Source organism: Limulus polyphemus, unplaced genomic scaffold (assembly GCF_000517525.1).
Source record: "Limulus polyphemus unplaced genomic scaffold, Limulus_polyphemus-2.1.2 Scaffold124, whole genome shotgun sequence".
Lineage (NCBI taxonomy): Eukaryota > Metazoa > Arthropoda > Merostomata > Xiphosura > Limulidae > Limulus > Limulus polyphemus.
The window spans coordinates 636,499-648,354 of NW_013665734.1; the positions used below are offsets into that span (position 1 = coordinate 636,499).

General features: G+C 34.0%; 1 protein-coding gene across 2 annotated transcripts in view; it reads left to right on the forward strand.

The window, feature by feature from the left end:
• LOC106472847 (macrophage mannose receptor 1-like) overlaps positions 1-11,856 on the forward strand; it is a 50,309-nt gene that overhangs the window by 18,566 nt on the left and 19,887 nt on the right. For both annotated transcript variants that reach the window (XM_013933517.2, XM_013933525.2), the window contains exons 4-6: positions 1,067-1,216; positions 2,350-2,472; positions 5,006-5,154. In XM_013933517.2, coding sequence (XP_013788971.1) covers positions 1,067-1,216; positions 2,350-2,472; positions 5,006-5,154 — 422 coding nt within the window. The remainder of the gene's footprint in view (positions 1-1,066; positions 1,217-2,349; positions 2,473-5,005; positions 5,155-11,856) is intronic.

The following is an 11,856-nucleotide window of genomic DNA, read 5'->3' on the forward strand; positions in this document are numbered from 1 at the left end:
GTCAACTTTTTGAAGGCTATAGATAGGCCTAAATAAAATGTTTTTATTTGTGTACCAATTTTAACGTTGAATATTATTTATGATTTTAATTTTATACACAAGTGCCAAAACACAATAATTATTCTATTAGCCTTTTTGTTGTAGCCTAGATTTGCACAGAAATTGCTTGTTTTCCAAGTCCATAATTATGCCCATTTATTAAAAAAATTTCTACTTCAAAGGATACTGCAACAAAACAATTTTTCAACAAAGCTACAGTTAGTGTCGAAGAAAACATCAAGATAAAAATATAATCATACACTCTTTTACAAAAAATAATAATCTTGCTATGAAACTTTCATTCCTGTCACTACTGTTCTCTTGTTGTAAACTTTTCTTCAGATGTCGAAGCAGAATGTCAGTATAGTTAGCTTAGTGAAAGGGCCTTATAAGGACATACATGCTCCACAATGGCCCGGCATGGCCAGGTGGTTAGGGCGCTCGACTCGCAATCTGTGGGTCGCGGGTTCGAATCTTCGTTCCACCAAACATGCTCGCCCTTTCAGCCGGGGGGGGGCGTTATAATGTGACGATCAATCCCACTATTCGTTGGTAAAAGAGTAAGTAGCCCAAGAGTTGGCGGTGGGTGGTGATGACTATCTGCCTTCCCTCTAATCTTACACTGCAAAATTATGGACGGCTAGCGCAGATAGCCCTCGTGTAGCTTTGCGCGAAATTCAAAAACAAACAAATAAAGCTCCACAATCAGGAAAAATATTCATCAGTTATTTTTGATTAAGCGCTAGAAGTTTAACATAGGTAGAAAGTTGTTGTTGTTGTTTTTAAAAATATGTAATTCAACAAAAATGCTTCTCTACCAGCCGACCGCCCTATGCTGTAGGAAGTTCCAACCTCGATATTGATTTGGCGCTGTAATCTTTATAGTTAATATTGCTTTTCTCTTCAGTATCTAAATTTAAAACGAAACAGAAATCGCATCACACATCTGCGTTTTGTTCGTGTACTAATTAATCATTATACTGTAATTTATCAAACATTTCAGTAACCAACGGCTATTTTTTGGTAGAATATTTCCCAGGGATGTGGAATGACAAGAACTGCAACTCGAAGACAGGGTTTGTTTGCAAAAAAAGTTATGGAACAGTTACAACACCTGTACAACAAACTACTACAATATCCACGTTAGGTTTCTGTCCAAGTGGTTGGTACACTTCAGGTAAAGTTTATCAATATATTAATTTTACTATTAAGCTTGATCGATGCCTTAATTTTCGTGAACCATGCAAGAAATGGAAATTAAAGGGAAAAGGGTTCTGGTTGTCTAAATCAAACTGATACTCCCAAAAATAAAAAAATAAAATTCACACTCAATTTCGGATATTACAAAGTAACCACAATGAATGGAAACATCATACATTGTGTTCTTCTTTGATAAACTGATTTCTTCGTAAATATTAGAAAGTCTGTTTAATAACGAGAGAATTGAATATGAAGTTTGTGGGGGTAATCTGAATTTGAAAATTCGATTGAGTTTGAAATTGAGTGAGAAAGAAACAGACTGGAAACGTATGATGTTAAATGAATCAATCTTTATTAGTAACGCAACAAAAAACACGGCGTGCATACTTGCGTAGACACTTACACAATGATCTGAACTGGATCTGTGTATACTTCGTCAGCTTTCTCTCTGCCAAGATGAATCTCTGCAGAGCTGAACACAATGAAGGCTAAGTACAAATGATCAAGAAACAACGTCCCTAGTGTGCAGGAAACCCAGGTTTCTTTATCTTACGATTGCGTCCCCACGTGACTGGTCATCCTCTTACAGCATTCATTGACTAGGATATACTGACATCATCTACTCGGCCAGCAAAAGAATGCTTCATCATTTATACGGAAAAAGTAGGTGTTATCTGTTATAAGAGAGAGAAGGGGGGGGGAAGAGAGATAAAGACACAAAATCAACTAGAACTGAGAAATCTCAAGGGTTTTCTTGATAAAGTATTTTATGCTAAAACTGCATAGAAACGAATTGTGCGAAAAATCCGAAAACTTTGACCTTCCCTAATGATGATAGAAAATAACACGTATACAGCACCCATGATACACATGTTTATCGGAACATTAAATTTTTATTGAGTATCACGAGGAGACTGTATAGTAAATCTTATCCGCATACATGAAACTTATGTCTTAGAACGAAATAGCATTAAAATCTAGTACGATTAAAGTACACCCCCATGCTGGTTCATACTAAAATCTGAGATAATCGATAAACATGGCTATTGTTGTTTTCTTGTCAAAGACACTAATGATGTTAACATTTTCATCTGTTTATATATCTGTTAGGCAACAAATGCTTTTTCTTTGGAGGAGACAATGTAGCGGATCGCTTGACCTGGTTTAAGGCACAAACACAGTGCAAAACATTAGAAGCAGAGCTGGTTTCTATTCACAGTCAAGATGAGCAAGGTGAGCGATATGTACACGAATTATATAGTTATAATGATATGTTGATCATTAATTCTTCAAGTATATTGACATAGTGTATATAATGGTTAAGTGTTTTCTTATATATATATATATAAGAAAATCAGATCTGTTTATTCATGTTCATTATATTTATATTGTTCGTTCTGAGCGTGCTCATCGTTGTGTTCCTTTTCTAACTGTTTAAAGTGAAACGTTTTGGTCTTAAATTTGTGTTTGTTTGTAATTAAGCACAAAGCTACACAATGGGCTATCGAAAGCCAGTTTCTAGTGTTGTAAGTCCACAGACATTCCGCTGTGCCACTAAAGCAAAGTGTTTTTTAGTTCCTGTATTGATCTTTCAAAGCTGGCGAAGCATTCGAAGCCTGTACGACTAATGATCAGATTTATCTTTTGTATACCATAAATTACTGTCCAGAAACCCGCTGTCTCAAATAGCTTTTGAGACCTATTTTTTAGTTTGTGAAAACGTACCGCTCTAAACTAGAAAGCTGAAATGCTGTACTTACACTAACCTGGTTTGAAATATATAATGGAAAAAAAATAAGAATGTAGAAAAAATATGTATGATTTAGATTGGCTTTTATCAATATATTTTAAGGCTAATTAATTTTTGTTCTCATATACACTTTCATTGTCATATAAAGAGTTTCAAAGTTAAATAAAAGATTGCTTCTGTGATGCGACATATTTAACATAATAATATAGACTTAGGCATGTAATGTATTTCCCTCGTGGATCATCCAACCAGATGTTTAACTATACTGTCGGATTTTATTAAACTTGAATTATTAAGTTTAGTATGTTTATTTCATTTGATGTGTGACCAATATTTTTTAATGTTATAGTATTATCATAGGGAGCTTAATTCTTTGATTGTCATAGATAAATAACTCTCCCAGTGCCAGGTTTAATTTTAGTTAAATATAAAAAAAGCAAAACGACATTACTTATGTGAAGCTCACAACTGGTAAACTCTGGAAGGTTTGAAAGAGAATACCTTTTCTTTGTGTGATACAAAATTCCAAACTCACACAGCAGTGAAGGATTTAATCAACTAGTTATGATGTTGACGTAGGTCATCTTATCAAGTTTGATGTGTGGCTACGAGTTTTTTACTGTTATTGTTTTACAGTAGGAAGAGTAATGAGTTTGCTGTGGTGTTGACGGAAGTGTCAGTTGTGTGGTTGAGTTTGATATTTTGCCATGAGTTTTTAATGTTATTCTATCATTATAAAATCAGTAATGAGCTTATTTTTGGTGTTGACGAAATGTCAGTTGTGTGGTTAACTTTGATGTGCAACGTTAAGTTTGAGCCTGCTGTTGTAATGTAACCATAAGTTTAATAAAGTGTATGTAGAATTCGGTACCTTACCAGACTTCATATAACGTAAACGAAAACTCATTAAGCTAGGCATAAGGTAGCCGGGACCTTATTAAACACAGGCTTTCTTAACCACGTTTCTACTAGAAAAATATAAAATGTTACTTGGGAAATGCTAGAGTCAAACTATGAGGGAGAAAAGCTTTGTAAACTGTTCAAAATGGTTTTATTCACCAAATGGTCAAGTAACCTAATAGAAACAACGCTCTTTTAGATTTATTGTTAACTTCTAATATAGAAATTGTTGAGATGGTGGAAATCGGGGACCATTTGGGTGCAAGTGATCATTGCTCATTAAGTCCAATATGGTCCAATATGTCCCTTGTTGTCCTAAACATTATGTTAAATCTAATCCAAAATGCCTTATGTGTGAAAAAAGGTGCGGTCCAAAAAGGATTAAGCATGCGACTTAAAGGAATTAAATCAAAATGATTAACACTGTTTTAGAGAGGAAAATCTACCACCATACATTTTAAATAATCTGATTGGTTCTGTAAAGTATCGGTCTTTACGAGTAATGAGGTTGCGATCCTAAAGCTAATATTGATTACTATTAAGTGTCACTTTCTTACTTGCTGTGATTTGTTGGTGTGTATTGACAAAAAGTCATGATCACCACTCAAAAACACCTTAATTGTGAAAAATAAGGTGCGGCCAAAAAGAATTGAGCGTGCGACTTAAAGGAATTAAATCAAAACTGGCGGCTAAACTAGTAGCTACACTTATAGCATTGATAAGAATTTTACACCAATTATTCATTCTTAGTTAGCTAGGCCGCGTATTTTGTTTTACCCAACAAATTGCCCCAAATTGACTGTCACTTTTATAACGTGTCAACAGGTAAAAGTGCGGATCGTGTTCAGCGACGTTACGTCTTATATCCTGGAGCCATCGAAACACAGCCTGACACTCTAACCAAAAAGCCATTCCTGAAATGAAGTGCCAAAGTACGATCGAATAAGTTTTTGGATTGTGCAAAAATAAAAGTTTATTGCAATTTATAAATTAAATGTTATTATAGTAAATTAAACTTCCTACATCTTTCAATTATTAGTTTAGCTTACCAATCAATTTTTTGTTGACGAGCACGAAAAGAGAGTGATAAATGAATGTACGCAAAACTCGTTTCAGATCTATTTGCCATGTTACTTTCCGAACACAAATCGAGCGCATGGTTAGGATTGCAAGATTTCACGGACGAAAGCCAATTCTATTGGACAGACAACTCGCCCACAGATTTTACAGCCTGGGCACCTGGTCAGCCTAAGCCATCAAAAATGGTAAGAATTTTGCCAAAGATGTTTTAATCTCAAAGGAATCTCATTATAGTGGTTAGTTATAGGGAAAAGTATGATGAAATCTGCGAAAGTATATTTTTGTTAAGGTTTTTTTAAACTAAAAAACAACTACAAAACACTCAAGTAAATATCTAAACCTTTGTTTGTTTGTTTTAAAGTCAAGCACAAAGCTACACAATGGGCTATCTGTGCTCTTCCCACCACGGTTATCGAAACTCGATTTCTAGCGTTGTAAGTCCGTTGTAAAACCTAATTTTTGATATGTTGATATTAAGCCACAATTCATTTCTCTCCTGTTCTTTTCATCTCTGTTTTACTAGTTGAAAAATTATTTTATAGATTGACTGTGTTGTGTAGTAAAACTTCATAAGCAATATATCTTACTATTAAATCATACATAGTTTTTATTGGAAATAAATATAAGTTCTACATTATGATAAGAATTAAACTTATGAGACGTCAAGCAAATATTTATCATCTCTTGGAAATAGTTTGAAGTTCATAGAGTGTTTAATGACACTCTTTGAAGTATGAAAATAAAATGTACTGTTCTTGTTTTGAAACCTTATTTTTTTCCATTAAATTTTACAACAAATTACATAGTCCTAGAATTGAGTCTAATTTTTCATTTAATTAAAGCAGTATTACAATAGTTGGAAAATAATTGATTATGTTACTGGAAGTGTATACTGTTCTGATAGTCCAGAACTGCACTATTTAGTACATAGACATTGAAATTGTCTAACTTATATCGAAGCCTAGAAGGCGTAGCGAAATTGTCATAATCTATTTATGAATTAGAAAAGTTAGAAATTCACAAGAAAACTGTTCAATATCTTAAATTATTAATGATATTTTTGACAAGTGTTCTAGCAAAGTTGGATCTGTCAAAGAAGCATGTATATCTAACAAATGATTACCTTGTAGTTGTTCTCATACAACCACGTGACAAAGTTTATAGTGAAAATCAATTCTTAAGTTTACAAGCTTCGTGGTCTAAAAATACTTGGTATTAGACGCCACGAAATTGAAATTGGGAAAACTTCGAATTTGTGGAAATTAAGTAATTTTTCGGTGCAGTACAATCTCAAATATATAAATCCATTGTATTTTCAGTCTGAAAAAAATAAACTTTTTACCATCAGTTGAAACGCATGTGAAATTTGTAAAAAAATATATGTAAATATACGTAATTATAAGGTAATGTATATGCGAGAAAACATATCATAATGTTTACTGTTGAACCTTTGAAGAATATGTCGTGCGACAGGCTCAATACTTACTTGCAACCAACAAGCTTAAGTATATTTCACTGCTATAAACACTTATCGTCATTAAATTTTATATGATTGTTGTTAGTTTATAATATGTCATGAGTTTTTGAATATATAAAATAAATTTGTCATCTTATATCCTAGAAATAGTGGAAAAAGATAAACACATAGTATATTGTTCTGTATTCTGTCGCTTCGTGATATATTTCAAAGAAGTGTTGAAAATAAATCATTGTATTAATTAACTGGATGGTAGATATTATGAAGTTATTATTAAGTTCTATGAAAATAAACTTGTCAGTTGATTTTTCTTGGTGCTATTGTTTTTCAAGTTGTGAACCAAGAAGATTGTAAGCGAGCGTTTTTAGAATTGGTTCGATACTACAAACTAGCAAGTTGTTCTTGTACTTCAGATGACAACAATAACTTTTGTATACGGTTTTCAGTAAACTGCCATAAAATATTGGTTAGCTTTATTACTTGTCTGTTTTTTGCTTGCATTACAAAAATACAAGTGCGTTTTTTTAATTCGTCAGTTGTTTTTACATTTAGAATTTAAAATTACCAGGATATGTTAAATATAGCATTGCAGGAGGTTTGCCGCAAAATCTTTAAAAACTATATTAATGTATTTTGAGCTAATGCTTTATAGAAATGTTTGAATGGTCTGTATGTAATATTTCAGTTTTACACCACTAGTATTCAAGTGTATTCATAAAACGTAATCGATTCTGGCCAAGAGTATCATAATTTTTTTTTAAAGAAAGGCTATAAATAACACTATCTCCTATATGCAGCATTGTTTCTTGTTTACAAGCACACATACGTAAACTTTCTGATAACCAATATTTGTTTCCGTGAATGACATTTCCACATTGTAATCTTACCAGATTTATCTGATCCTTCCAATACACAGTATGTCTATCCAAGTACTTCTTTCAGTAACCAATAGGCCTAATATACTTATAAAGCGGTTATATCGAGCAGCCTCAATCCCGCTATTAACATCTTGCCACTACTGCTCATACATTCTATCTTAAACCAGTGTCGTAACATCCCAGCCGTCTGGTTCAAGATTTTCAATTTCTGTGTAAGCAAAGTCTGACTATTTCAAATATTAAAAAGCTTTTTCCTCTTCCACAGTTCCATAAAATTGAGTCTTTCCCATAGTCTCCAACATTGTTTAATCCACCGAAAATCTTCCAATTGCCCAGTCTTCTTCTGAAACTTGTACGATCTTTTCCACGCATCATTCCATAATTGTCTTCCAAAGATTTCATCGCAGACAATATAATTGGGTGTTATCCCATCCATCACCAACAAACAATAATTTGGAAAACTTCTACTTTTTTAATGCAAATCAAACCTGTAATTTCGACCACATACAATACAGTCGACTTCACGATATTACCAAACAATTTTAATCTCACATTGAAATTTGTAGGAAACTCTCTTTTACCAATTCCCCAAATACAGTTCGTCGCAGATCTGGCCTTTCTTATAACATGCTCAATATGAGTCTGACAACCACCATCTTTTCGAAAATAATAGGCGAAATATTTGAAACTTTTTACAACTTCAAGTTCCTCACCTTTCCAATATCAAATTTCAACTTTAATTCGTTTTCCATTATTTTTGATTTAGCAATATTGAGCTCTAGGATTTTCCGATCAAAACATTTTTCAAGAAAACGGATCATTATCGTAAGCTCTTCTGAAGCAGGTGCAAGAACCAATATGTCATCTGCATAGGGAAGGAAATAACACTTAACAGCCATCAAGATGGGTTCCCATCCTGATTATTCTTCAGCGACTGATCCACATCAGAGATATAACAAATTGAATAAGAAGGAGTTTAGTGGACAGTCCTGCCGAACGACTTTTAAGGTCCAAAAAGCTCTTGAGGAGTGTTCTTTACATTAATTATAATCACAGTTTCACTGCATATTTCTTGGATAACCAACAAGTCCCTGCCTTCCAATTCTAACCTTCACAACATCCGGATTAATTCTCTTCTGTTAAGAGAGTCAAACGCAGCATTTAATTCAGTAAAGAATACGCACAGCTTTTATCTTTTCATTTGTAAATACACCAAAATCAAGTTGTTTAGGATGTACGTATTAGCCATCGTACCCCTGCTTTGCCTGAAACCAGCTTCTCCCTCTGGCAGCATATCGTGATTTATGATCCACATGCTTAGTCTAGCGTTCACCACTATCCCAAAAATCTTATAACTAGTGGCCAAATATGAAATTCTTCTGTAGATCTCAACTATGCTCTAGTCCCTCACTTTGTAAATTGTGCAAGTCACCTCTGTTCGCCATGCGCACTGGAACCCTTCACCATTCCAGACTAACCACGCGACAACTTTCGCGGTAGAAAAAAAATCTAAATTTTATTCTCAACCCCATTCGGACCTGCGGCCTTCCTCTTCTTGCGCATATTTACTAGTTGCCCTCTTCCTTAGTCGAAATATCCTCTTCCATACTTACTTCACTAATCTCACCACAAAATCTATCAGACTCCTCGTTAACAGTAAAAACTCTATCCAACAGCAGAGCAAAGTATGATTCAATCTGGTGTACACTTATATTCTCATTCACTTCGCTCCTAATCTTTCTCTCAGCACTAATAAAGTGTCAAATTCCTTCTGATTCTTAATTTCCAACAGTATAGCCAATTCCCTTTGCTTCAGTTTGTTCAGTGCACAGCTTCTTAAACTCTAACTTCTCTTTCTTTGATGGCCGATATCTCTCAGTCATATGATCCTTTCTGAAACGTGTCAATGCTGCCCTAACAACAGTTCTCTTAATTTTATAATATATATTCTACCATCTAGACCTATAATATACAATCTTGATTCTCCTCTTCTACAGCTGCCTTGCATTCGAAATAGTCTCCAACATCATAATAACCTCATCATCCCCAGTGCAATCTCTCAAAGTGCTGTGCTACAACTCTGATGATGGTGATATATAAACTTAGAGAGTATTTTTCTTATTTATTAGTGAAATATATTTTTTCTAGAGTGGTTCCTATGGATACATTTATTTGGCTGTGTCAAGAAAACCTTGATAATTAGGAATACGAATATCATTAATATATCTACAAGCGCAAGTGTGCAAACCTTAATTAAAGTCTTTCTTAGTAAGATGGCTCATATACGAAAATTCAAGTTCGAGTAAAATCAATTATAAATAACTTGTGAGCTGAAGTTACCTTCCATTGAAATTCCACATGTTCGTTGGAAGATTCGTCGGCCAAGTTGTACAAATGAATTTTCAACTAAAACGTACAAAGCCTACAATAATTCGCTTAATGTGAAACAATAATGATTTTTATGGGTGTCATTTATGTTTACTAACGCGAAGCATTAATTAACCAGAATTATTAAAACCTTGAATTTTTTGACTAAAAGTTTGTTTGTTTGAATTTCGCGCAAAGCTACATAAGGGCTACCTGCGCTAGCCATCCCTAATTTAGCAGTGTAAGACTAGAGGGAAGGCAGTTAGTCATCACCGCCAACTTTTGGGTTACTCTTTTACCAACGAATAGTCACATTATAACGCCCCCACGGCTGAAAGGGCGAGCATGTTTGGTGGGACGGGGATTCGAATCCGCAACCCGCAGATTGCGAGTCGAGCGCCCTAACTACCTGGCCATGCCGGGCCTTTGACTAAAATACCTTTAAATTTTATCAATAGAAAGACTAGTGTTAAAAATGAATAAAGTAAAAAGTTTCTTTTGTTTCAGTTTCAAAGCCTTTAATTTTTTCTTTACATTTAATGGTGATAATGAATTGATTCATTCCGGTTCTTTCTTTGATAACACAGACCTGCGACTTTAAACTTCATAAAAGTTGTTTTGGTTTTAATAACGGATTTTCCATAATTTAGCTATGCAGATTTCGAAAATAATTTTTTTTTCTAACGCGTAAGGATTTTTAGTTTACAAATCAGGAAGAAATATCTCTTATATAGATAAAATTATTATTTCGTTTACCACAATGAACATTTTTTATTATTATGTTTGGGCTCTAGAACGATCGATAAGTCTCTCACGTCGCGATTGATCTAGAGAAATCTATAGCCAGTGGTTGTCAACATTTTAAACATAACAAAATGTGACTAGAGTTCAATTAAAATGATTCACTTATGTAAAAATACATATGACGTTTTGTGAAAAATCTGTACGTGATGGAGAAAAATGGATATCATTTTCGGATTTAGCGTACAGGAATTATTGTAGAACATGTAAAAATTTCAAGATAATAAAACCATCGCAAACCTATGTAATACTACAGTATTTGTTTAAATATTCTTTAGTATATTTCATATCATTACTTATTGTATTTAAAATATTCTTCCTTAGTTGTAGCTTTTTTAGGCCTGACAATAAATCTGAATTTATATGGTGTTTTAGGTAAGCTGGGAATCCAAGATAATTTAAACATTAGACTATAAGTTTTAGCAGGATGTTCTTCAAATTGTGATATAACTATAATAGTGTTTCTAATAGGTCGTCAAGAGATTAATGTCGCGTTTTGGAACACTTTAATTAACCCTACAAAAAAACATACATCACGTATAATAGTTAAACAAACCGCCTAAACGTCACGTTAGTGTAGCCTATGTAATGTGTAAAGTTTAGTATACTCTAATCCCTTATAGTGATGGTATGCGACGAGACATGTAATGCTGTTTGAATACAAGAAGGGAAAAAACGCTTCTGTAGCCACAAAGAATATGAAAGTAGTTTATGGAAATGTTTTGAACGTTTGTAAGTGTCAACGATGGTTCAGCAAATTTCGTTCAAGTGACTTTATCCTTAAAAACTGTGACGGCATAGGCCGACATGTTGAAATTGATATTGATGCTCTGAAGACGCTTGTTGAATCTAACCTAAGGCAAAACACTCGTAAAATGATTCTAAAATTGCATGTCTCTCATGAAACAATTCGTAAACATCTAAGAAATATGGGAAAACCCCATAAAGAAGGTGTTTCAGTGCTTCACGAACTCTCCGTAATGAGCGTGAACCATTTTTGGACAGAATTGTCACCGGTGATTGGATTCTCTATGTGAATATTAAACGCCAAAAGTAATGGCTCAATCCTAGACAAAAAGTACTTCCTACCCTAAAACCTGGACTTCATCTGCAGAAAGTGATGCTTTGCATTTGGTGGGACATAAAAAGGAGTAATTCATTTCGAACTCCTCAATCCATAGCGAACTGTTAACGCAGAGATCTATAGTCATCAACTGGAACGTTTAAGCATGTCCACATGTGGCACGTTTGAAGCAACACAAGATTATGGAGTTGGGTTGGTAAGCTTTCGCCCACCCACCATATTCTCCAGATATGGCACCATCAGATTACCATATTTTTCGTTTGCTACAACACCATCTTAA